This window comes from Scomber scombrus, chromosome 6 (assembly GCF_963691925.1).
Source record: "Scomber scombrus chromosome 6, fScoSco1.1, whole genome shotgun sequence".
NCBI classification, from domain to species: domain Eukaryota; kingdom Metazoa; phylum Chordata; class Actinopteri; order Scombriformes; family Scombridae; genus Scomber; species Scomber scombrus.
Genome location: NC_084975.1, coordinates 32139319 through 32167104, shown reverse-complemented (window position 1 = coordinate 32167104; position 27786 = coordinate 32139319). Strand labels below are relative to the sequence as shown.

At 38.1% G+C, this 27786-nt stretch overlaps 1 protein-coding gene across 1 annotated transcript; it reads left to right on the top strand.

Annotated features, from left to right (window-relative positions):
- cfdp1 (craniofacial development protein 1) lies at nt 1-24266 on the top strand. The gene is made up of 7 exons (XM_062421033.1): nt 1-247; nt 2236-2362; nt 3092-3323; nt 5994-6103; nt 9873-10004; nt 16543-16701; nt 22738-24266. Exons 1-7 carry the CDS (start codon nt 181-183, stop codon nt 22826-22828), a joined length of 918 nt encoding a protein of 305 aa, XP_062277017.1. The 5' UTR covers nt 1-180; the 3' UTR covers nt 22829-24266.
- The last annotated feature ends 3520 nt before the right edge of the window (nt 24267-27786 follow it).

The window sequence follows — 27786 nt, the reverse complement described above, 5'->3', positions numbered from 1 at the left end:
AGTAAATGTGTTCTTATTCATCACTGAAGTGATACAACATCATTTTAACTTCCTTTTGTTAGTAAGGAGGCTTTTCTCGACAGTGAGACAGCGTGTGTAACGTTGTGAAAGCGTTAGTAGGAAACATAGTGGCGCCTTTCATTGACTTCACTATCAGTGTGAAGCTGTTCCTCCATAACAATGAACTACTCTGACTATGACTCTGATGGATATTCATCTCATGAAGATGAAGACTACGTCCCGTCAGGTGAGCACTGGAAGCAGCTCGTATAATGTAAACAGTGTAACTTTATATACTACATTATAAACCTCTACCAGTGAGTTTACTGTTGTTATTGTCACATACGGTGAAGCTCACACATTAATAGTACGCATTAAACATGATAAACTAACCACAGTGTGTGAGTTATTCATGGTAATGTATTAATGTTGTGAGCTGTATGTCTACAGCTACATGCTACATGCTTCACTCTGCATGTGGCGGGTTATTATGTGTTATGTACTTTATTAATGACCGTTATTATGTTACTTTGCATATTTTGTTTATCAATTGTTACAAAGTGTCTTCCCACCACGTCAGGTTAACATCTCTTTGGTCACTCATTTCATTTACCTCCGAATCAACTGAAACAAGCTGCATTTATACTATGTTTGGCAACAAGGTGATATATGTCCACTGTGATCAAATATTAGACCTATGCACTCACAAAATATGATTGTTTAGTTGTAACTTCCTAGGTTGTTTTGTAGTTACTTTATTCATCTTACGATAACCATTTAATATTCAGTCCATACACATGATCAGTGTTGGACAGTGATGTGTGAAAGTCATGTCCTACTTGTTAGTAAGATTTATGTTGCTTACAAGAGGTAATGTCCAGTAGTATTTCCATGTGATGATACTTTCTACATCTCAGAGGGAAATATTGTACTTTCTATTCCACTCCATTTATTTGACAGCTTTAGTTACTTTTCAGATGCAGATTTGACACAATGGATAATATAACAAGCTTTTAAAATACAACACATTGTTAAAGATGAAACCAAAAAGCAGTGTGTAGTCAGGCTCACATTTCAGATGTCTATGAGTTGTTAACAGCTCCACCAAATAGTGATTTTTCCCTCTAAACTTCTCACATGCTTTCATTTCAATAAATGTTCAAATGATCCAATATTTCAGCAAAAATCAAAGATTAGAGAAAAAGTCCAAAAACTGAAAAACACATTTGTGTATCAGAACTTAGTTTTTTCTTCTTTCCTCTCCCATTAATCATCTCACCACCCCTCACATTTATCTGCTGACCCTTTGGAGGGGCCCCACCCCTAGGTTGGGAACCACTGGACTAAACTAGCTAACTGTATATAAAGTAGTGTAAACTAGCTCCACCTCCAGCAGCTACAACAGTAACATGCTGCTCTAACACTGATGCTTCACTATTAATAATCTAATGATGTCATATATAATAATATATCAGTCAGAGGGAAGAAATGAAAAAGGAACTCAGGTCTGTTGTGAAATTTGTCTTACAGTTGATCCGTTAAGTTACTTTTCTTTGAATACGTTTTCTATTTGCTTGACACACATCATTACATGAAATCAGTCTTCGTGAGTCTATTTGTGAAACAGTAATTGTGTTAGTTTTTAATTTCAGGTTACTCAAAATTTGGATAACAACATTTTTTAGAATGATCATAAGATCATACCATCTCAGCATAACTATCAAGATATTATATTAATATTTAATATTGTAATGATAAGGTTACATTATTGCTTAGTCTGTCTGTGTATCTGCTTTGTGTTCACATTCTATTCTTCTTTTTTTCCCCACTTCTTTTTTTTATTAATTTTAAGATTAATAAACAGTAACAAGGCATAAACTTTGTCTTCACAAACATCAAAACACACAAAAAACCCCACAAAAAAACATACCTATAACCATGTGGAAATAAATAATAATAATAAAAGAAAAGAAAAAATAAAGAAATAAATAATAATAGAAAAAAAAAATATATAATAATAATTTTTTAAAAAGTGAATAGACAACAAAAACAGACTAACACAAAAACACCCACACAGCGTCAAACAAACAGAAGGCAAGTACAACATCAGGAGTCGGCAAGTATAGTGACTAAATCATGACCAACTAAAAATGACTGTGCCCAGTTATTTTAGACCATGCCAAACCACATTCTATTCTTCTTATCGTCTCTGCTTCCTTGTCTCTGTCTCCTCAGATGATAACCTCAGTGAGGATGACATTAATGAGTGTGAAAAGGAAGACCCCCTGCATGAGGGTGATGACGTCCCACATCCTGATAATGTCACCAAGAAGAAGAAGAAGAAAAAGGACATCGGTATGAGGTGAGGGGGCTTTTCAGAATCGTTGTATGAAAGGGGACAGCATTCCTAGAAATCTGGATTTCCCTGTTGTTGTCTGAGACACGTGTTTTGTGGGTCTTTTGGGGCTTTTTTGTTTGTTTTTGACATTATAGAAAAGCCCCTCACACAGAACATCAACCAGTTTCTCAACTTGTTGATTTGGACCCTAAATTCAATGACAGCTGATCATTTTTTACTACAGTTTGGATATAAAGGGACAAGATAGTGAAACCCTAATGTACAATGAACAATAAAATATGTACATGTATAGCTGTCTGAATTACACTCATAATTTCACATTTGAATGAATTAATATAAAGGGCATAATACTGTGTTATGATAATATGTAATATGATCCTTAGTTAATAAATGGCCAATATGGATCAGAAATTAGTCTAACCATATTAATATCACAGAAAAGGGACAAAGGCATGAACGGGACTTCTCTCCAACATCTTGGATAAAAGCAGCATTTTATCAGCAGGCCCTAGCAGCAGCTTTTCATAAATTCTTGATCAGATCAGAGTTGAAATTTCATGTCACATCATTAAAGTTACATTCTGTACTCATTTTGCTTCTTGTACACCGTGTTTTATTTTTAATCAAGCTTGCATACAAAATATCTGAAGCTTTTTGTTGAAAAGAGGAAGTGACACCAGGGATGATATCCTTTATTCTCTGCTATCCTTGAAAAAAAAAAAAAACCTACAGAAAGAGGAAGCAAGGAGTCCTGAAAATAGACGAAGAGGACAAAGAGGAGAAGGATGGAGGGGAAGCAGAAGATGCGCCACCACCACAAGAAGAGGTGGAAAGACCCAAAAAGAAGGATGATGATGAAAAACAGAAGAAAAAGTCAGATGACCTCTGGGCCAGTTTCTTGTCTGACGTTGGATCTAGACCCAAAGAGTCCACACCTGCTTCACAGTCCAGCACCACACAGACGGTAACTATGTTGTAATTTCAATATTTAACTGAGACTCTGAACCCAAACATACAGAGGGTACCATGTTCTAAACCTAAATATACAGATGATGCAGTGTTCTAAACCCAGTCATACAAAGGGGCATGTTCTAAACCCAGTCATACAGAGGGTACCATGTTCTAAACCCAGTCATACAGAGGGTGGCATGTTCTAAACCCAGTCATACAGAGGGTACCATGTTCTAAACCTAAATATACAGATGATGCAGTGTTCTAAACCCAGTCATACAAAGGGTGGCATGTTCTAAACCCAGTCATACAGAGGGTACCATGTTCTAAACCCAGTCATACAGAGGGTGGCATGTTCTAAACCCAGTCATACAGAGGGTGGCATGTTCTAAACCCAGTCATACAGAGGGTACCATGTTCTAAACCTAGTCATACAGAGGGTGGCATGTTCTAAACCCAGTCATACAGAGGGTACCATGTTCTAAATCCAGTCATACAGAGGGTGGCATGTTCTAAACCCAGTCATACAGAGGGTGGCATGTTCTAAACCTAAATATACAGAGGGTACCATGTTCTCAATCCAGTCATACAGAGGGTACCATGTTCTAAATCCAGTCATATAGAGGGTACCATGTTCTAAATCCAGTCATACAGAGGGTACCATGTTCTAAACCCAGTCATACAGAGGGCACCATGTTCTAAATCCAGTCATACAGAGGGCACCATGTTCTAAATCCAGTCATACAGAGGGTACCATGTTCTAAACCTAAATATACAGAGGATGGCATGTTCTAAATCCAGTCATACAGAGGGTGGCATGTTCTGAACCCAGTCATACAGAGGGTACCATGTTCTACATCCAGTCATACAGAGGGTACCATGTTCTAAACCCAGTCATACAGAGGGCACCATGTTCTAAATCCAGTCATACAGAGGGTACCATGTTCTAAACCTAAATATACAGAGGATGGCATGTTCTAAATCCAGTCATACAGAGGGTGGCATGTTCTGAACCCAGTCATACAGAGGGTACCATGTTCTACATCCAGTCATACAGAGGGTACCATGTTCTAAACCCAGTCATACAGAGGGTACCATGTTCTACATCCAGTCATACAGAGGGTACCATGTTCTAAATCCAGTCATACAGAGGGTACCATGTTCTAAACCTAAATATACAGAGGATGGCATGTTCTAAATCCAGTCATACAGAGGGTGGCATGTTCTGAACCCAGTCATACAGAGGGTACCATGTTCTAAATCCAGTCATACAGAGGGTACCATGTTCTAAACCCAGTCATTCAGAGGGTACCATGTTCTAAACCTAAATATACAGAGGGTGGCATGTTCTAAATCCAGTCATACAGAGGGTACCATGTTCTAAACCTAAATATACAGATGATGGCATGTTCTAAATCCAGTCATACAGAGGGTGGCATGTTCTGAACCCAGTCATACAGAGGGTACCATGTTCTAAATCCAGTCATACAGAGGGTACCATGTTCTAAACCTAAATATACAGAGGATGGCATGTTCTAAACCTAAATATACAGAGGATGGCATGTTCTAAACCCAGATATACAGAGGGTACCATGTTCTAAATCCAGTCATACAGAGGGTATCATGTTCTAAACCCAATCATCCTTAGAGTACCATGTTCTAAACCTAAATATACAGAGGATGGTAAGTTCTAAACCCAGTCATACAGAGGATGGCATGTTCTAAACCCAGTCATACAGAGGGTGGCATGTTCTAAACCTAAATATACAGAGGGTACCATGTTCTAAACCTAAATATACAGAGGATGCAGTGTTCTAGATCCAAACCTACAGAGAGTACCATGTTCTATACCCAATCATCCTTAGAGTACCATGTTCTAAACCTAAATATAAAGAGGATGGCATGTTCTAAACCTAAATATAAAGAGGATGGCATGTTCTAAATCCAGTCATACAGAGGGTGGCATGTTCTGAACCCAGTCATACAGAGGGTACCATGTTCTAAATCCAGTCATACAGAGGGTACCATGTTCTAAACCTAAATATACAGAGGATGGCATGTTCTAAACCTAAATATACAGAGGGTACCATGTTCTAAATCCAGTCATACAGAGGGTGGCATGTTCTAAATCCAGTCATACAGAGGGTACCATGTTCTAAATCCAGTCATACAGAGGGTACCATGTTCTAAACCTAAATATACAGAGGATGGCATGTTCTAAACCTAAATATACAGAGGGTACCATGTTCTAAACCTAAATATACAGAGGGTACCATGTTCTAAACCTAAATATACAGAGGATGCAGTGTTAGATCCAAACCTACAGAGAGTACCATGTTCTATACCCAATCATCCTTAGAGTACCATGTTCTAAACCTAAATATACAGAGGATGCAGTGTTCTAGATCCAAACATACAGAGGGTGGCATGTTTTAAACCTAAATTTACAGAGGGTACCATGTTCTAAACCCAATCATACACAAGATACAGAACAGTTTTTACAGCACAGTATCTGGAGAGGGCACCTTCAAGTCCTCTGAAGGAACCAAGTCCATGGGCCCCTGACTTTAAACACAACTGATGTCAAATATGATTAAGAATACAGCCCAGCCCACTTACTGTAGTTCTCTGTGTGTCTCTTAATTCCTTCTTCTTCTCAAGTTGATTTTTTTTAAATCCTCAGGCTGATTCTTCAGCAACAAAGGTTGCTCCTTCGAGAACACAAACAAAAGAACCAGAACCTGCTAAAGTCATCATCACTAAAGTTTTTGACTTCGCTGGAGAAGAAGTCAGGTATGACTCTGAATCATCCTCATATTCTGAGACAGTTTCACTACCTCTCTGCCTATTCATTATTTCATGTACCAACTGGAAAAGTTTCATACATTTCCTAAATTCAGCTACATAACCATATGATAACATAATAATCAAGCAACATGAGAGTAACATTTTAAAACGATATAACAGTTTCTGAAACATGTAAGCAGCAGATTCATTTCTTTCAACATCACAAAATGTTTTTCCGAAGAATTTCAAAGTAATTGACTTAGATTAAAAAAATCAAGTGGGGTGGGACTGTGGAACGGTATGGGTGAAGAGTTAAAACAATGTCCAAATAAAACAGTTTAAAACAAAAGTAGGCTCCACTCACAAAACCAAAAAAGCTTTATTTGTATGCTGTTGTTGATTGTTTGTTGTGGGGTTTTTTTCTCTTTTCAAATTTCTCTTTTCAAGTTTTATTTCATGTTCAAAATTAAAATTTCAAAGCAAAAAAAAAAAAAAAAATCAAATCAAGCTAATGATAATTTGCAACTGCTTTTCCATCCAGTATAATCCCATAGTATCCCACAACAGAAAGGACTTGAACTTATTGTAATGTTATTGAGTGAGTGACGTTGATGCTGAAGCTGCAGATACTGATGCTGATCTCAGGTTATTTGTCCTGCCATTTTCACATCAGCCAGTAGGTGGTGCCACACACAGATGCAGTGTGGATGAAGCAGACAGTTTCAAGCACAGTTTGTTGACAGAACACTGTCGGCTGGTTGTGGTGAGATACAAGTGTAATTCTTTAAGTGATACTGTGGCTATGACTACACATTGTAACTGCCCCAGAATCCTTTGCTGAGTAAGTTTATTGTCATCCAAGGAATTTGACATCAGTATCCAAGCTCAAAGTTTCCCTGACCTCAACGAGTCAAAATGCTCTCTTGTAGACCACATTTCAACATCAACAACAGCCAGATTGTCATGATATTTACCAAACACATTCCTGCTCCCCTCAGGATGTATCCTTTAGATTTTAAAGCCCCCAAGACCTCTTATCGCACCACTCAGTATAGACCTTAAAAATATATTCTACATTGTCAGCAGTTGTGCCATGCCTTAATTACATACAGCTTTAAATGGGAACAATGTAGAGAACCCCTGGGACAGAGTTTGGGGTAATTATCATATCTCATCAAATGTCTTCAATAAGAGTCACATAAACAGATGACTGTTTCCCATGAACACAGTCTAATTATCACTGTGTAAGATGCACATGGTGTATATCACACCGACAGCCACACCCCTGCAGCCGTAAAGGATGCTTAGTTATGTGGAGTGAGTCACGCCCCTCCCTAAATGTTTACATCTGAGTAGGCTCCACTCACAAAACCAAATATGATCCTGGCTGTAATTCATCAGATTGATTATGCATGAGGCTGCATGAACTGTAATTAGAGAAGCATAAGATAAGTACGTGTATGCCAGTAAAGTATCCCCAGAGCCACCATAAATGCTGCTGGCTCTAATGTGTGACGTGATCATTGTAGACAATACTCATCAGAAGGTTTATTTTCAGTAAATTCAGTAACATGACCCAAATAATCACCAGAAGCAGAACATCAACTCATCCTGCTGTTGCTCTTAGTCTCTGTGGCCACTCGGATATCTTTATGTTGTCTGATATGAGACTCGCCCTTTCAAAATGCTTTTCCTCATCATCTCCGGAACTGTGCGCTCTGTGTAATTATGACCGCATATAATTAGCATACATAAAAGAGGAGGCCTTTCAGTGCCGCCATGATGGATGCAAGTGGTCGTGGAGTCTGTGCTGGGCTGATGTTCCCAGAGGATGCAGCGGTTGTGCCTTATATAGCCTGCTTGTCTTACCCCACTGTGAGAGACGAACAGATGTGTGTGTGTGTGGGGCGCTACATCCTGTTTTATTATTTACTTTATAACACATAGGTTTAGATGCAGAATGGGCTCAGCGGCTGTTTAGATTAGATATGTGTTGATGGACCTTAGCCTTGACTTTCGGATTAAAATGTATTACATTTTTAAAATGTTTATAAATGTATTTACCAGGAACAGCGCAGATAAATCAACGGTTGAATTTAAATGTGCCAGAATTGACCAAGATTATATATACAGCCCCAAAAATGCTTCTTGCAAGGAAACAAACAGAAACTTAGCCTAGGCTAGTAAAACTAATCAGAGCATTTCCATAACTACAATAGTTAACAAAATGGCATCTGTGGAGGAGTGTGTACTGCTGTTCTTACTGCAAAGGAAAAAAAGATGAATATAAAAGCACAGAAGATGCGATGTGAGACCTCTGAAGGATGGAAGAATTGCCGTCTAAATGAAGAGGAGACAAAGTTCAGCTGGAGTTTGATTGAACTGCTTAGCATCATCGTTAGAGCAGAGAAGAATTGAAAGGGTTACCTGGTTACCTTTCTCTTGTTGTTTCATGCTGTAGTGAGCCTAAGAATTTATAGGCGGTATGTGAAATATTATGTAACTTGAAGTCTATGGATTCACACAACACAGTCTATGGATTCTAGTCTTTTTGACCTCTTGAAGGACTTTTACACTACATGTCACATTTACCCATTTACACACATTCATACACTGATGAGAGGGTGCCAACCTGCTCATCAGGAGGGAGACTACCCATTCACACACATTCACAGCAGCCATTGGGAGCAATTTGGGGTTAAGTATCTTGCCCAAGGACACATTGACACGTGGACTGGAGGAGCTGGGAATCAAACCGCCAATCTTCTGATTGGTGGATGACCGCTCTACCGCCCACGTTTGCAGTCTTATAGTTTTATCCCACTGGGTGAAGCCGCGTCACGTTCCAGCTGTGCTGCGGCTGCTGGAGCTCATCGTGACCACTTTAGTCAGTGCACCTGATTGCACCAGATGCACCGCTGCATGTTTCAGAAGCAACCCCAGAAGTGGCTCTCTGCTCTGCCCTTCTAAAATACTACACAGAACAGATTGAGCCAGGCAGGAAGTCAGACACAGAAGCAACACCTAGAAAACACACCTAGTGCAGACTCCCAATCATTTATCAAGAATAAAAACAATTCAAAACAGACGCATAAAGAAACCATGTAACTCCATAGCCTACTTGCCCGTAGTAGAAGGACGAAAAAATCAAGAAAGAATGACTGAATCAACAAAATCTGAGCAGGTCACTATGCTACTAGAGGAATTACGGTAGGCTAAAGGCACTTATTCAGCTTTACTTGAGGCTACTGCAATTACTGTAGTTAGAGTGCAACTGTATTTAAAACGTGGCTGTCGTGACTTCAGTGAAAGTACTGCACTGAAACGCTCCCTGTGGAGTATGAAGTCATAGAGAGGACAGAACAGCTGGACTGTGACACAGCTGTACCCAGTAGAACCAAGGTGTTAGTCAGAGTTTAGTGAATCCATTCATGTTGCCAAGCAGGACCATGGCATGGTCAAAACAGGTCAAAAAGAGAGGACAGAAGTCTAACTAATCAATCATCACATAAATATACTGTAGGCAGGAGCAGATAACATGAAATCAATCAGTCATCATACTTAAAGTTGACCTTGTTCCAAGCCTGTAAGTTCAACAATGAGAGGTTCTGAAAGTTTGGACACACTTACTCAATGGGAAGTTGTGTCCAAATGTTTGTCTCGTACTGTATACTAGCTATAAAACTCCATTTCAACTTTGACATTCTAATTCTGACCTGTTCCTTTTCAATACCACGTGTAGCATACTGTGTGTGTGTGTGTGTCTCTCTGTCAGGGTGAATAAAGAAGTATCAGCAGACTCCAAAGAAGCCAAGAGTTTCCTGAAGCAGCAGAACACAAACCAGGAGGAGGAGATAGATGAAGAAGATGGGCCATTTCCCAGCCAAAGAGCTCTCCCTGGTCCCAGGTACACACACAAACACACACACGCACACGCACACACACGCACACCCCACACCAGCATCTAGAAATCAAGATCAGGCCAATATATATATGGACATTATTCACAAAGTAATTGAATTTCCCTTGTTTATGTACTCTGTGTGTGTGTGTGTGTGTGTGTGTGTGTGTGTGTGTGTGTGTGTGTGTGTGTGTGTGTGTGTGTGTGTGTGTGTGTGTGTGTGTGTGTGTGTGTGTGTGTGTGTGTGTGTGTGTGTGTGTGTGTGTGTAGCCTGTTTTATGTATATGTGTGTTTGTGTGATGTACCCTCCACCCCCCCTATCCTATTTTAATACCTTGTGTTGTCATGGCAATAAATCGTTTGGGGATATGCACATCTTCCCTCCAAAAAGCCCAGACAGGAAACAGAAAACCATCTCCCAACAGACAGGAAGTACAGTGTGTCCACAAACTATTTCCTATTTATCGCAGTCCTGTGTGTGTGTGTGTGTGTGTGTGTGTGTGTGTGTGTGTGTGTGTGTGTGTGTGTGTGTGTGTGTGTGTGTGTGTGTGTGTGTGTGTGTGTGTGTGTGTGTGTGTGTGTGTGTGTGTGTGTGTGTGTGTGTGTGTGTGTGTGTGTGGAAGGGACACCCAGCACAACAGGAAAGAACCATCAGCACCACTCCCTTATTAACCTTGTGCCATCCACACACACACACACACACACACACACACACACACACACACACACACACACACACACACACACACACACACACACAGACATGGTATGGACCTACATTCATTTCCTGGAGACTTACTCTAACTATCACCACTAATTGCCTAACACTAACACTAACCACTGACCCAAAGATCAGCTTTTTCCCTATTGTGGACGCAGCTTTTGTCACACACACACACACACACACACACACACACACACACACACACACACACACACACACACACACACACACACACACACACACACACACACACACACACACACACACACTGATGAAGCCTGTGAAGTTAGTGTTAGTTTGTTGCAGATTGAGATAGTAACTGCAGTTATGTAACTTACAGTAGCAGCCTGGCTCTCTCAGATGAGAGATACATGGGGAAATCTTTGATGATCAACTAATAACTGTGGTCTTGCTGTGGTCTAAATCAGTATATGAGTTAGTAAACTTAATGTATTTACCTGTTGACTCACTTTCTTCAACTAATCCAAGTAAAATCCAGTTGAGAACATTCTCTCCTCTCATTGGTGTTGTTAGGAATGGGAGATAGAACACAAGAAGAAGCTACTATCTGCTTCAAGAAGGAAACCTACTTTGTTGTGCTAGTCGAGGTCGGACCTCAATTCACTCTCCAATTAGCTGCCAGCAGCTGTTGAGTTCCCTCATCCACATCCCAGCATCCGTTTAGCTCCAATGTGCAGTCTTAGTAATTAGTAGTAAATCCAAAATTAGATTTTAGTTTGAAAAATGATTTATTTTCTGTCAATCAAACATTGCCACTCTACATTAAACCAATACGAAATGGCTCAATGTTAATGTCTTAAACTTAGCAATTTTATCATATAATACTGTTGATTACAGTTGTCAGTGTCACGTAGTAATTGGTCAGATGGAAGTCGGATCACTTTGCTACCACAAACCAACTGCTTAACCCTCACACACTGTTCACTATTTCCCTTCATTATTAGTCTCTATACATCATTTCTGAACCACAAATCATTAATGAATACCTCATCAGTCTTTGATAAATTGGTGATTCATCCTTAAAGAGTTTATTCAGCGTGTATGCTTTTTGTTGACGGAGAAAAACATTTACAATCACACTATATATCTGTCCAGTGTTACATAACAGGGGAGACCATTTCAATTCATCATATTAAATGTGAATAAACAGTATTTTACAATAAGTATGAGACAAAAATGTGTAACGGTTGCACAAAAATGTTTTTTTAAAGAGTTGAAATATTTCCATTTTTTTGTATATTCTGGGCCACATGAGGAAAAGTTGTTGTGTATGTATGTAAAGGGTTAAGAATTCATTAGTGATGGGACTGAGAGCACTTCCTCTAAAAGCTCTCTGTGCAGTTGTTTTTTGTAAATATGGTTGCTGTTTTCAGACCTGCCCAAACTCATCATAGTGAGGAGGAAAACCAACCAGAGTCTCATTAAACATGATTCAGCTACACTGTGACACTGCTCCAACAACAGCCCACTTTAGGACTAAACTCCTATAATGTGACCTCTGCTATCACCGACGTTACTAACCAACCAGTCTCACCACAACATGATATGAGCCTGCTCACTTTACAAAAACCGTCTTCCATGTAGTCCTCTTTTCCCTGACCACAGCCAGCTGCAGCTCCTCCACTTTGAGCTGTTTCAGTGCATAGTGCTACTCTGTGGCCAAACATTGTTCATTGTTTTACTACATCTTCAAAATATGAGAGCGGTACGAACGGATGGTGCAAGCTGATGTCATGTCTCCACTTGCACTTACATTGTAAACGCTGTGATTCACCGCTATCTGACATGCTTTCAAACTGAACACAGATTTTATTAGACCCATCTTACACCTTCAGACTGTAGACGCCTTTACTCAGACTGCTGAAGCTCCATAAAGAGGACTGTGGATTTCAGCCCCTGTCTCTTTTACTGTAGGCATGTTTGGAAGAGATCAGCTCACAGTCAGTCAGGAGGAATAATTATAGTAACAGATAACTCTTAACTTAGTGTACATATGCCATGCAAGTATTCTAAACCTCTCCTTAAGTAGGATATCAGGAGGTCCTTATAAACTCAATTATATTAGATAGCAGCTCTTAAAGCCTCTGCTTTAGATAAATATGAAGCAGACTTTCTTCTTGTCATTATTTGGTTATACATTGTTCATAGAGGTTCAACATGTTCTTCACTGGTTGCCCGTTCACTTTAGAATTGTTTTTCAATTTTTTTTCAATTTTACTGATTACATTGAAGACTAAACAGGTTCTTGCTCGAGAATACATTTCGGATCTGTTCACCCCTAATGAACCAAAATCACTGCAATGTTCTCCTTATGGATTATCTTTGTTACAACCCACTACTCCTAATTTAAGTTTCCTCATGCAATTGTACAAAATATATGTAAATGTGCTAGTTTGTGAATTCTCTTTTTCCTTTGTTCAGTGTAACCCTTGCACTGGAGAGTGCCTAGATTAACTTCTCCATCACATCTCACAATGCTTATATGTAAATAATCTGTATTATTTGTATATGTGTAAACTCATAAAAATCTTAAAAATCTAAATCTAAAAAAATCACCATCTGAGGTCCTCTGGTAAAGACCTCCTGGCTGTTGCCAAATTGATAATTAGATGATGGAGTCTTTGCTGTTAAGCCCCCTCTTTTTTATCCATGCATTTCTCTTCCTCGTCAAGACCAGGCACTTTACCTACATTACCCACAATGCAACTCAACCTCAACAGGTCTGGTAACCTCAGATATCACACAGCTGCCTCTGGAAACATACGTGGCTTAATACTATTTTTTACACATATGTAGTAATGCCCCCCAACACCTGGAAACACACATTTAATAAGTTACCCTTAATACAGAATCATGGTTTTCTGGGATTCTGGTACTGAGATACAGAAGGCTCTTAGAGTCAGTCCACCTGTACATTTATTGTGTTTAAAAAAATCATTTTTCAAAAAGCAATAAAAATGTTTAGTGCAATTTGTTGCAAAGTGGCTTTTGCATGTCTGAGAAAGCCTAACACAGACAGATTGGTAAGAAGTCAGAAATAAAAGGGCCACATGTGCTTCTTAACTGATAAGAGGAAGAAATTCTAATGTATGAATATTGTAATATAATGATAGAAGTGTCTGGGGGTAGAAGTGATTTCTCTATTCATGGACAGGAAGGAAGTGTCAGCCTGCAGCAGGAGTCCTCCAGCAGCTGGCCTGGCTGTGTGTGATAGATACACAACAAGACAAAGAACCATGATATTTAGAGGAGTGGAGGAGAGTTCAGACTCAGGCTTGGACATCCTGTTGGATCAATGAAACATCAAGACTTTGCTCAGAAATATGAAATAGCGACTCACTACTCACTGCAGTATTCCCACATGTAACATACTCCCAAACAAGCTTTGAATGTTGGCCTTCGGTGGCACAGAATAGTCCAAGCGAACCAGACATCAACACATTACAATTACGGTGCATTAATGCGAGGTTCTCATGGCCTGTATGTAATTGTGAAATACCAAAATGACTGGTGTTTAAACGGTTCACAGTAATTAACGTCTGCGTCCAGTCATGCAGCAGTAAATGAAAAGCTGGCTCTGCTGTGGTCTCCAGTGGAACATCATTATGCTTTCACACAATGATTAATAGCTTTTTCTTTATCATACAGCACTCACTTGACTTTTACTAACTCATGTGCAACATATAATATCTACCAAAACAGAACTAGTAATGTCTGAGACTAGACATGAGACCAGACTAATCGTAAGCAGCACAAATAGAATGAACAAGGCTGAACTCTGTTTGTTTTAATAGTGTGTGTGTGTGAGTGAGTGTGTGAGTGTGTGTGAGAGAGAGAGAGAGAGAGAGAGGAGAGAGAGAGAGAGAGAGAGAGAGAGAGAGAGAGAGAGAGAGAGAGAGAGAGAGAGAGAGAGAGAGAAGAGAGAGAGAGAGAGAGAGAGAGAGAGAGAGAGAGAGAGAGAGAGAGAGAGAGAGAGAGAGAGAGAGAGAGAGAGAGAGAGAGAGAACGGGACATTACATTAGCAGCTTGTCATAGCAGCCTCTCTATGGAGTGGAACACCATATAAACAATCATTGATCACATGCTTCAGTAGATGGACAGACTGTACCTCAGCATGTCTTTAATGCTTTGTGTACTGCACAGTCACTGGCTGTGTATGTGTGTGAACCAGTGTTGACCTTACTTTCAACCAGGACTGCAATACATGATCGTTTTCTCGGTCAGTGGTTCCGCCTGTAAAACATCAGTAGATTGAAAAGTGAAAATATGTCATCACAAGTGGAGCCCGAGATGATGTCATCACATGTCATGTTTTGTCTGACTAACATCCACAACCCAAAGATATCTATCAATCAATCAAACTTTGTTTATACAGCAGCTTTCATACAGGTGAATGTAGTTCAATGTGCTTCACAGCTGACTGACAAGCTGATAATAAGACACAACAAGTGATGACATAAAGAAAAGGAAGAAAAATGATGAGGGAACAAAAATAAAGAACAAATTACAAAGAGAAACAAACACTGAGACCAATGCATGCAGAAAATAAGAATGATAAAAAATATTTTGAAAAATCTATATTTAAAAAATCATATCATCAAATCATAAAAAAATCATAGTAAATTGAGTTTGTTATGATGTTAAAACAAGGTAAAGTTCCCTAGTTGTATGTATTCTGGGTCTGTTACCAGACAATACCATTCTGACTGGAAGACAGAGGTTATGGTTACGTTTGGCAATTACAACAGAGTGTAGAATAATATTAAGGCACTGCAAATATAGTCTAGTCTATGTTGATCCAACTAATGACAAGAATGGGTCACTTACAGCGTAATGGGGGGTTAGGGTTCATTTTTGACATCGATAGCGGGGATGACTGATTAAATAAGTGGCACATGATGTAATAGATGCAACTGATTGGTCAAAGCAGAGGTCAAATGTAAATTATAGATGTACGGCACTTGTTTTGTTTTTGTGTTTTTGATGTGAGGACAGTATGTTTGTATGTTTGTATGATAATGATGATCGTATGTTTGTTTGTGTCTGTCAAAAATATTCATTTTAAAATGTGAATTAAAACAAAGTAAAGCGGCACATTATCACATGTGAGAAAGTAGAAGCATGAAATGAGAAATGTGTAAAATTATATTTTAGTTTGAAAACATTTTCATTTTCTGTCAATCAACTAAATAACTAAACAACTAAAACGTAATATTGCCACTTTACGTTAAACCAATACGAAATGCCTCAGTGTTATTGTCTTAAACAAAGCAATCCTAACATATAATACTGTTGATTACAGTTGTCATTGTCACATTTTATACATAGTGGAATTTATGATTTAAAAAAAAAAATTCAAACTGAACAAGTTTGGTGTTCAGAGTTACTTCAAGCCAGATGTAAATAGAATTGTAGTGCTGCTGTCATTGTTTACTGTATATCACAGCTGATCAGACCAGGTTAGACCACCATGAGTCTGAGTGTGTTCCAGTGTGGCTCACCTTCACCTTATTATGAAGTTTTCTGTCTGTTGAGCTCATTAAGTTTATTTTAAACCTGTGCAGTAACTGGAATAATGATCAGAAACTCCATGTAGCTTAAGAAATCATCATTCTCTAAAACTAAAAACTAAAAAGTAGTCATGACTGCAGTGAGGGAGTTTTTAGTTCATGTACAGTAATGGAATGTGGACCAGGCTGATGTTGAATTGTCAGCAGCATCGTCCTTCATCATGACGTGCTCGTGGCTGCATCAGCACGTCGCCTTTTTTTTTAAAGGTTCCTCTTCTTGTGTCCACAGTGCCAAGCGGCCGGCGGGCATGTCCAGCATCCTGAACCGTATGGGAGGGAAGAAACAGAAAATGAGCACACTGGAGAAGTCAAAGATGGACTGGGACGCTTTTAAATCAGAAGAGGGCATCTCTGAGGAGCTGGCTATCCACAACAGAGGCAAAGAGGGGTAAGATGGTGCTGGAGTGTGACAGTTGACATTTTTTTTTATTTGATTTATTTTTCTTTCACATAGAGAATATTTAATATAATTCTATATATATATATATATATATATTTATTTATTTGTTAGATTATTGAGTAAAAGCGTGTGTGTGAGATAGTGGGTTAACAGTGTTAACCCACAATGTAAGACTGCAGGATGTCCATGACAACGAAACAGTGTTACCATGGTTAATTCATTAACATCAGGAGAGGGTGACATTTTTCTCTTCCTCATAATCTCATCTTCATCCTTCTTCCCTTCCTCTTATCACTTCAGTTCAGTTCAAAGGAGCTTTATTATCATGAGAAACAGATGCTAACAGAGCCAAGGCTAGTGTGAAAAACACAATGTACATCAAAATGTATAAAAAAAAAATAGAAGAATAGTGAAGTATAGACTTTGTATATGAATGTATCCTTTCTAGTCCTACAACCACTCCATGTACTTTATACTACATGGCACATTCAACCATTCACACACAACCTGCTCATCAGGAGGAGTTTCTAATCATTCACACACACACACACACACACACACACACACACACACACACTGATTGCACAGCCTTAGGGAGCAATTTGGGGTTCAGTAACTTGCTTAAGGACACATCAACATGTAGACTGGAGGAGTCAGGGATCAATCTTCTAATTTAAATGAATGTATGTAAAGATATTTATATGTATATACAGTAGGTATGTCTATGATTAACAGTGTCCATGGTGGTTATCTTCCATTGGACGTCCTTCTCTGATCACAGTTCAGAGATATTGCTGCTGTGTTTGCACCTTTTAAAACGTGCTGTTTACAGTGTTTTGACAGATAAAGCAAAAACAGGATACTAAGAAGTGAAATATAACAACAGAAAGCTTACATACATGTTTACATTTCACAGCTATAACACCCTGTACACATTTCTTTTAGCATGACTTTTCCCACAGTATTCAAAAATATATATTTTTTAATTTTAGTGCAGTTGATTTTTTTTTTACATATTTTTATACACACAAATGCACATGTTTGACCTGTGTTTATTGAAGAAAATTCAAAAATCAGCATTCAAACATGTTGTATTCATCATATTTATAAAATGTTCTCCTGGACCATGAAGCAGTGATTGTCTTTTTTTCCATAAGATGAATCATTATTATTATTATTAATGACTGATAGAGAATCTATGAATGTGGATTGGTGCAAAGACTAATTATGAGTCACAATATGAACAGTATGTAAGGGTTGAGATAGAGCTAAAGCAAGAAGACATTTCTGTATTTCACTCAGCAGATATGTCAGCCATGTGTTCAGAGTCTTTGTGGGTGGTTGTACTGTGCAGGTAGTAGATGTCTGTGATGTCTGTGATGTCTCGGTACAGTTGGCAGGTGGTTAAAGAGTTCAGCAGGGTTTCCACCTCCTGCTGTGTGCAGTCAGGTGTGTCTGTATCCAGCTCTCTCTCCACAGTGAGGCTGTACACGGTAAAGAGTAGCAGTCCTGTTTGCTTTTTTTGACTCTGACTCTCCAATGTTTCTAATAGTTTTCTTTGTGTTTTCTTCTCATTAAGTTTAGTCTGATGAGGTTTGTGTGTGGGAGTCTTAGAACCAGCTGGCTGAGGGAGCTCTGTGTGAGAGCTTTATAATGAATGTGTATCGTTCTAATTCTGCTCTTTATGCATTCTTCTTTCTGTTCAACACAGAGAAAACTTTAGCAGAATTTAGCATGCTGAATCTGTATTTGGTGTTTGTAGGTGAGTGAACCCAAGACCTCACAACCATGAAGGAAGATAGATTTTATTACAGAGACCAATATTTTAAACCATATTTGAATTGGCTTGTTCTTTTTGATGGCGGGAAAAAATCACTCATGGCTTTATTGAAGTTACCTGTGGTGTTAATATTAATCCAAAGTGGTTTTTTGTATGTTCTATCTCCATCATTTTGACCAAATACCTCAATATGCATATTTTACAATGCTGTAGGGTTATGACTACCGGTGCTTAATGTGAATATAATGACTAAGTGGGTAATAGTAGATAATAGAACAGTCTTTTAAGCTCAGAAAATGATATTTTTACTGTAATGCAGCCTTTAAAAGCAGGAAAAGACACTTATATCACCATATTACCATATTATAATCTATAAAATATCACAATATCAATATGATATCGATATAATATTTACTGCCCAGCCCTATTCTAGAGCAGTGGTATCTATCATAATGTTTGTCTTGGTTATGTTTATTGTCAAGAATTCTCAGTGTGTGTGTGTGTGTCTGATGTGAGGCGCTGCTGGAAGAGTGTCAGACTCAAGCTGCATCCATGTCTGAGCCCCCGGCTTTAGGGATGGAATTGTGTGTGTGTGTGTGTGTTTTTTGGCTTTCTCAAAAGTGCAGTTGTTGCTTGTGTACATTGAGTTAATGATGTCTGAGGTTTGTCTAACAGTTTATATACAGCAGACCTTCACGCCAAATGAAATGGAAGCCTTTTCTTTTAAGTAAACAAAGCAGGAGAATAATTGTTGCTTTTGTTTATTTGGTTGTTGAATTGGGTGATGAGGGTGAAGATATAGTTAGTTTTGTTCCCAACAATATCAGTTTAACACACATAACCACCAGAATATAAAACTCACACATCCAACCATGCAAAAAAAATGCTCATTTTAGTTCAAGGGCCACACACAGCCCAATATGATGTCAACTGGGCCAGAAAAACCATGACATAATAACCTACAAATAAATATACATCATATCTTTACTATGATAAACTATCTATTTACTGTGAAAAATCAACCGTTTCCACTATATTTCTTTTTTTAGATAATTTTGCACAGAAGCTGCTGATAGAAAACATCCAGAGAGCAGAGAATGTTTTATGTTTTATACCACTCCTGTTTTACCTAACACATGGAATGTCTTATGTCTCATGTATTTTATTGAAACTTAAAATGAACAGAACTATATGAAACCTTAATATGAATTCCTCAACTAGACCTACTTATAAAAAACATTTATAAAATAATCTTAATAAAATTATTAACTTTTAATTTAACAAAAAGACAAACGAAAGTATTACATCATATATCATTTTTTTTGAAAATATTACTAGTTGTGACACTTTTGTTTATGGGTTGTTGTCAAATTTGAGGAAAAGTCATCAAATTTCAGACTAAAAGACATCTGTGGTGAAAATGTGGATTATTTTTTTTGTAATATTCATACATTGCAAAGTTATCCAGTGGGCCCCTGCTGACATCCCTGTTCTAGAAAATCCCTGAGGGGCCCCAGATGTTGTAAAAGATTGATTACTTACCCCAATCACATATGTAATCTTTCTTAAGTGCAGAGTTGTTCCATGTACTTATCCTTGGCCTGTCCACCGCCTTCCAACTTAATGCAACACATATTTTGGCAAAAAGTACTTTATTCAAGTGTACTGCGAGTATACTTATTTTATACTAAAACTGAGCAGTATACTTGAAGTTGACTTTTTACTATATTTTATATACTTAAGAATAGTATAGTGAAGTATACTTGGCTTATACTGAAAAGTATAAAGAAAAGTCTATTAATAATAAGACTTACACTTATACTTTAATACTAAAGCTTCTACTTGTACTTTAGTTACTTTTTACTTCTTTCTGCCACAAAGTACTAATACTTAGTATATCTGGATCCTAGTACAGAATACGGTCAAGTCATTGACTCGTGCTTACATTTCATTTAGCAGAATAAAAACATTAGCTTTGAGGTATTACCCCTGTTATAAACTTCTATGTTCAACATCATATAGTATATAACTAGTACACTAGTAGTATATAGAAGATCATATAGTATATAACTAGTACACTAGTAGTATATAGAAGAGTGGACTTGTGCTATACTTTAAGTATACTTCAATAAACTAACATGTGGACTAGGAGTATATAACTAGTACACTAGTAGTATATAGATGAGTGTACTTGTTTTATACTTGAAAGTGTACTTTTGTAAACTTAAAATGACCTTATAAAGTATACTTAAAGTTTACTTTTATAAACTTAAAAATGTTCCAATGTAGTCCGAAGAGGTATTAAATTATTATACTTTCTAGTACACTACAAGTACATGGTCCGGAGTACACTTGCTATACTTATACTTACACTCAAGCATACTTAATAAAATGAACTTCAAGTATACTACTTTTTGCTAAGGGCAGCAACAGGCCTGTTATTAGATATAGTCTGTGTTCTGATCATTTGGTAAAAAGGATGAAGTCTCTCTCAGTACTCAGTAACCACAGCTGAGCCTCCATCTTTCATCAGCCCTCTCAACCATCAAACATTGAGCTGGAATCCTCTCTGTTCTAGCAGCACTGATCAGATAAACATAATGGGCGCTACATCATATCAGCTGTCAATAATTAACGTTCATTCTTTGAGTAACTTGATGACATGTCAGAATGAGTTAGATTATATGTGAGGGAGGAAGCTCCAGTCTGTATTTCTGCAGCAGAGTGATACATCTCTCTAGTGGATCCTATCACAATTTCAGCACTTCTCCACTTAAACTTCAATTCATACTGTATCTATAATTTAAGCAACAGTATTGAACCAGGACCTTTGGTATTTGGATCAAGTGGTTAATATAAAATAAAAGTTTGTCAGATTTAGTAGCTCCAACTGTTATTTAACCGTGCCAGATACATATTTAATCAACACTGCACATCTTCTGCTGCTCTGCACATATTTATTTTAACTTTTCTATTCTGAGCATCTTTGTCATACAAAATATTTTCAGGATAAATGAAGTTATGATGTCTTATTTCCATGTTGTAGTTGTAGTGAGTGTGCACTGGGCAGCTGTGTCGGTGAGATAAACGGAGGTTCAGGATCAGCTGATGATCTGTATTCTTTACTCTTGTAAGGATGAGTAATTGCACTGTTGCCCTTAAACGGGACATATTATGCACACTTTCAGGTTCATATTTATATCCTGGGGTTCTACTGGAATATCTTTGCATGATTATTTATCTTCTATTGGCTCTTTATGCAGCCCCTCAGTTCAGCCTCCGTCTGAAACAGGCCGTTGTATCTGGAGAAAAGATTTTCAGTCCACATGAATATGTGATACATGCACTTACACATTCAGTTCTTCATTATCTGTGTGTACAAAACCACAGCAGCTTCTCAGCACTTCCTACAGTGGATTGTATTATTAAACCACAGCTGTTAAGGGTTTTTTTTATTTTTATTTTTTTTTTTCATATGGCCCGTTCATTTATTCTGCAAATTGGAGATAATTCCACCCTACATTACATGTCAATAATCACAAAGTAGAAGATGCTGACATCAATCAGCCACAGCGAGTGAGGCCCAGTGGAAAACACACAGGTTTTAATCATGAAGCACCAGCTGGGACGCAGTGAGTGGAAATGGAGGGAAACATAGTTCCATATGAGCAGGGATCCTTCAGTCTGGATGGAGTGAGTGAGGAAGACGAGTGACCCCAGGGAAATAACATGAGTCTGCTGTGCTGTTTGCACACTGTTAGCTTCTTCATTGTCATTCTGTGCCACACACACACACACACACACACACACACACACACACACACACACACACACACACACACACACACACACACACACACACACACACACACATACACACACAAACTTAACATGCAATAACTTCCAGCCAAGCAGAAGGATCGGGCTAATTTGAAAACAGTCAGACACAACAGGGACTTAAATCATTCTCTACACACACACACACACATACACACACACACACACACACACACACACACACACACACACACACACACACACACACACACACACACACACACACACACACACACACACACACTGCAGGAAAAGTTGTGTAACTACTTCCTGTGCTGAAGTGGAGAGAGGTAGTTTAGTGGTGGGAAAATCTGTTGTATTTTCAAGCAAGTCTAACATCTCTCTCTTCCTCCCCCTCCCTCTCTCGCTCTGTGTGTGTGTGTGTGTGTGTGTGTGTGTGTGTTTAGGTATGTGGAGCGGAAGAACTTCTTGGATCGCGTCGACCACCGACAGTTCGAGTTAGAAAAAGCAGTGCGACTGAACAACATGAAACAATGACACGGACTGACAACACACACACACCACACACACACACACACACACACACACACACACAGAGACGAGTCTGAAACAAAGCCAGCCAGAGACCGGAACAGATGTTTAGACGTTGTGTATCTCGCTTTCTGTCTCTCTAATGACAGAGTTGGTCTTCCCTCAGTACAGTGAGCAGTGACTGGAGCTGTGGCTGGAGGTCTATTTCAGGACGGGGATATTAATAGTCAGAGTTAGTGTAACGGAGGGTGTTGAGTGTACCACTTCGTCTTCCTGTGCCTCCGTCTTTGTGAGAACCAATTAGAGTCTTGAAGCTTCACTCTGAGCACGTTTTTGGGAAGTGAGGTCATTTTTGCCAGTCGTGCTACCTCTGGGGGGTTGAGTTAGGACTATTTTGGGTCTGGGAGGTACGGGATCTAATTTATTTCAATGTGACTCTTGTTTTCATCCTTTTGTTGATCATTTCTATCAGTGATAATAACAGTCTGGACGTCTGGAAACACAGAGACGTTGGTGAATAGTCAAATGATCACAGACATGCTTCCCCCTCAATATTTACTGTATTTACTGTAGTTGTGTGCATGCAGTTTTTCTGTCAAATAAAGGTGCAAAGTGGGGAAAAAAACTGCCCCTCAACCCCCCTCACCATTCTGTATCTCTTTTTCAAAATTTTCAATAAACAATGTTATTTAACATAGAAAGTCATGACTCTCCTGGATTATGAGCCTATAGGTTTGTTATGTTATGATCACCAGTTTCAATGATTACAACTCTGAAATCAATCAATCAATCAAATTCCAACAAAAATCATCCAAAGGTGCTTTACACATAGAGCAGGTCTAGACCATACTCATTTAATTTATAGAGACCCAACATTCCCACATGAGCAGCACTTGGTGACAGCAGCAAGGAAAGAATATCATGCAGAGAGCTCAAAATAGTACAATACCCATGAGTCTAGAGGGCGATCCACACCAAGAACAATATCTGTAATCATTACCAAAGTGTCCTGTAAATAGTGACACCAAGCCCACGCTTCTGAAAATGGATATTGATGAGCTGTAACTGCTGTATGTTGTCCAGTACATCAACATGACCCCACCTGCTTCCCTTCACATGTCTCACTGTGAGTGTTGATCTGCTGATGTTCCATATTAATACCAGCTTGTAAAATGTAAAGACTCATGGATCAGGTGTTATCATCCATACACTGCTCACATTTAATACCAGGTGCACATTAGCAGGGTGTCGATAACTTTGATGTTCTTTAACGCAGAAGACTCAAGAAATGAAATGAAGCATACTGTGAGGATTATGTCCTAAAAAAAAATTGAACTTTTTAATCTTGAAATCATGTTTTGATCCAGGAATGATCCAAAATCTGAGAGAGGACTTGTTGAAATATTCCTCTCGCTATTGGCTGTATGGCAACAACATTGAAGGCTTTTTGACTGGATGTTTTAGTGTTTTTTTTTTTTACCTCAATAAAATGAAAACTTGTTTATAACTATTTGTACTAATTATTTGTTTTTTAGTGTTTTGGTATTTGGAGAGTTTCATATTTAACAACATTTTGGAAATGCTCAACCAGATATGGAAACATCTTTAAAACTGTCAACACTGTACACTACATGATGTAGCTTTGATGGTGTTTAGCTTTTTAGCACCATTTTTCATCTCTGAGCTCTCATCTCCACCAACAACAGGATGGATGTGTTAAAAGAAACCACATCAACTTATTCACCAGGTTCGTCGATTTTTCCTCACAATGAAGCCATCAGGATTTACATCATTTAAAAGATGTTCAAATCATATTCAAACCTAAACTCAGAGATCATCAGGAGACAGTGAATGGATGATGGGATTGGAGTCTCTTCCTCCTGTGGTTAATGTGTAGTTAACTCATGTTCATGATGTTTAATACAGTGTGTTTAAATTGGGCAGTTTCTGTTAATTCAGGTGAGAATATGTGTGTACACACACTGTCATGATGATCTATACCACTGTAGAAGTGTAATCAATCAAACTGCATCACATCAGAGGAGGAGCACAGTGAGAGGAGCAGCTCCTTCAGGTGTTTGAGAGGAAGAGTGTGGAGAGATGGATTGATGTGAAAGAAGGAGATATATTTGATTTAATGATTAGTCTGGAGTCTTGATGCAGTTCTCTGTTCATTCATGTAAATATAAATATTCAATAAACATAAACAGATCATGTTATGTCTGCTGATTGATTTATTGTTTGTTGTCTAATGTAGGTTGATAAGACACTTCATATTCATCATCATGTCATCACCTGCTTTATGTTGTTGGAGTATGGTATGACTGTTACATTACTGCATTACATACCTGAGTTTAATGTGTAGTGATGGAGAGTAACTAGTTACATGTAACAGCATTACCTCATTTCATTACAAAATAAATGTAAGTGTAATCTGTTACAGTTACTGATCATTAAATGACAGTTACTGATGAAATGTTGATGATTACTAAGGAGGTTACATCTGAAGTCACCTTTAAGATTTGACTCAGGAGGGTTTTTACCTCATGTTTTAATATTTAACATGTTACTGAATACATACAGTACCAGTCAAACGTCTGGACACACTGTTTATGTGTGTATAATATTTAACATGTTACTGAATACATATATTGCTGTTTTTAATATTTAACATGTTATTAAATACATATATTGCTGTTTTTAATTCTTTGAAATCAATATTTTTTTTATATTTAGTAAATAAATCATGATGTGGGCTTAAATGGAGTCACAGTACCAATTAAACCCACTTTATTCATCAAATATCTTTATCTTATATTCCAAAATCTACATTTACTAATGAATACGTTTTCTAATGAGAGATAAATGTTACTTTATAAGAAATGATCTCTCTTATAAATCATGTCAGTATCCATGAAAAACAGTAATGTAATGTAATAAGTTACATTACTTTGATGAAGTCATTGAAATAGTTACATTACTTATTACATTTTAAATAGAGTAACTAGTAATCTGTAACCTATTACATTTACGACAAACTCAAAAGTGTAATTACTGGGTTTTTCTAGAGCATCTCCCAGCCTTCATCAGTCAGTTGCATTTGGCTGATAGAGAGGACTCAAGTTCTATAATATTAGCCCACTTTATAACAACTGAGCCAACTTCAGTTTGCAGAGAGGTGTGATTGAAAGCACATGGGCAGGACTGAACTTTCATGCTCAAATAGCACTTTTGATTTTTTTCAGATCAATGAGATCAAACACCAAAGCTCTGGCTTGAAACTTTAAAAGACAAATCTAAAAGATTCCTGGTGAACACATCTGTATATGATCTCCTTTGCTTTTATCCAGTTGCACTTCCTGGACTGTATATGTGTGCAGGGACAACAACCTCTTACTCAATGCCTCAAAAACAATGAAAACAGGTACAGATATGAGTAGGGACAAACATCACATCGGACCAACCCATGACCCTGACACACTGCTTTAAATCCCTCAGCAGCTACATCAGTAACCTCAATACCAACCACATCATTAACCTTAATCCTCCAGACATGACTCAACTTTTTCCTCTAATCTTTGATTTGTTGCTGAAATATTGGATCATTTGAACATTTATTGAAATGAAAGCATGTGAGAAGTTTAGAGGGAAAAATCACTATTTGGTGGAGCTGTTAACAACTCATAGACATCTGAAATGTGAGCCTGACTACACACTGCTTTTTGGTTTCATCTTTAACAATGTGTTGTATTTTAAAAGCTTGTTATATTATCCATTGTGTCAAATATCAATAGTGTCAATATTTTGCATTCAGAAAACAGTCTGTACAGATCATTGTACAGTATATTCTAGAGTGTCAGCAGTAAAACCTTCTCATCAGCATCCTGTGGTGACTGAAGAAGAAGAAGGTAAAACCTGCAGGTATCCTGAGTAAAGCAGCTCTATTATACTTTAAACACAGGTGTGGATTCCTGAGAGCTCTTTAAAAACTGCTTGTTATTCACTAAAGCCGTCCCTACACACACACACACACACACACACACACACACACGCACACACACACACAGAGGCAGAGAGAAGGATATTTTATAGCATAGGGCTGACAGGAGATTATCCTCACACATGTTCACTCAGCTTATCGTGGCTGAAGATGTCTATGGGTGTGATGAGTGCTTTGGCATCATTCTATTCACAAACAGCATTTTTACATATCATGGGATGCTGAGGAATCCACTCCAATCAAAATGTCTCAGCAGAGGCAATCCACTTTAATGGTGTCCCATAGACAGGACAGGCGCATGTGGAAGTAGGTATTCTCTAATGATGATGGAATCCATCCATCAGCTGCATCCTGTCCACATGATCAGAATTTACTGAGAGGATATCAGCACTGCATATCAACGTGCTCACGTGTCCTCTCATGTTTGATTTCATTGCTGGAAGGCTGATCATTTTAACATGAAGCTGCTCCTAATTATTAATAGAATCATGATATCTTATCCATCACTAAATCTTTCAGAGTGAGCACTCTTGTTGCAGTATGACTGGATGTGAGTCATTAAGGCTGTCAATCATGACAAATTGTTGTTATTCTGCATATATTTTTTTATTTTCCTTGATTAGTGTAAAGGACATGCATCATATTAAAATGCATCTCATTATTTATGTTATCATCCCATCATTACCCACAGGCTCTTAAAGCCACCACCCGACTAAGAAACAAGCATGTTACAACAGTACTTCACAGGTTTAACTCTGCTCTCTTAAAAACGTTATTGGACAGTTTAAAAAAAAATCTTTGTCATAACATGGTGCCTACATTATCCACAATGCAACTCAACCACAGGCTGTTCCATCAAGGGCTCAGTGTGTTATACATGCACAGTAGTGGCTAATGTAGTAGCTACATATTTTAAGACCTTTCAAACCTTCATTTAAAATTACAGAATCATTGATGCTGCCTT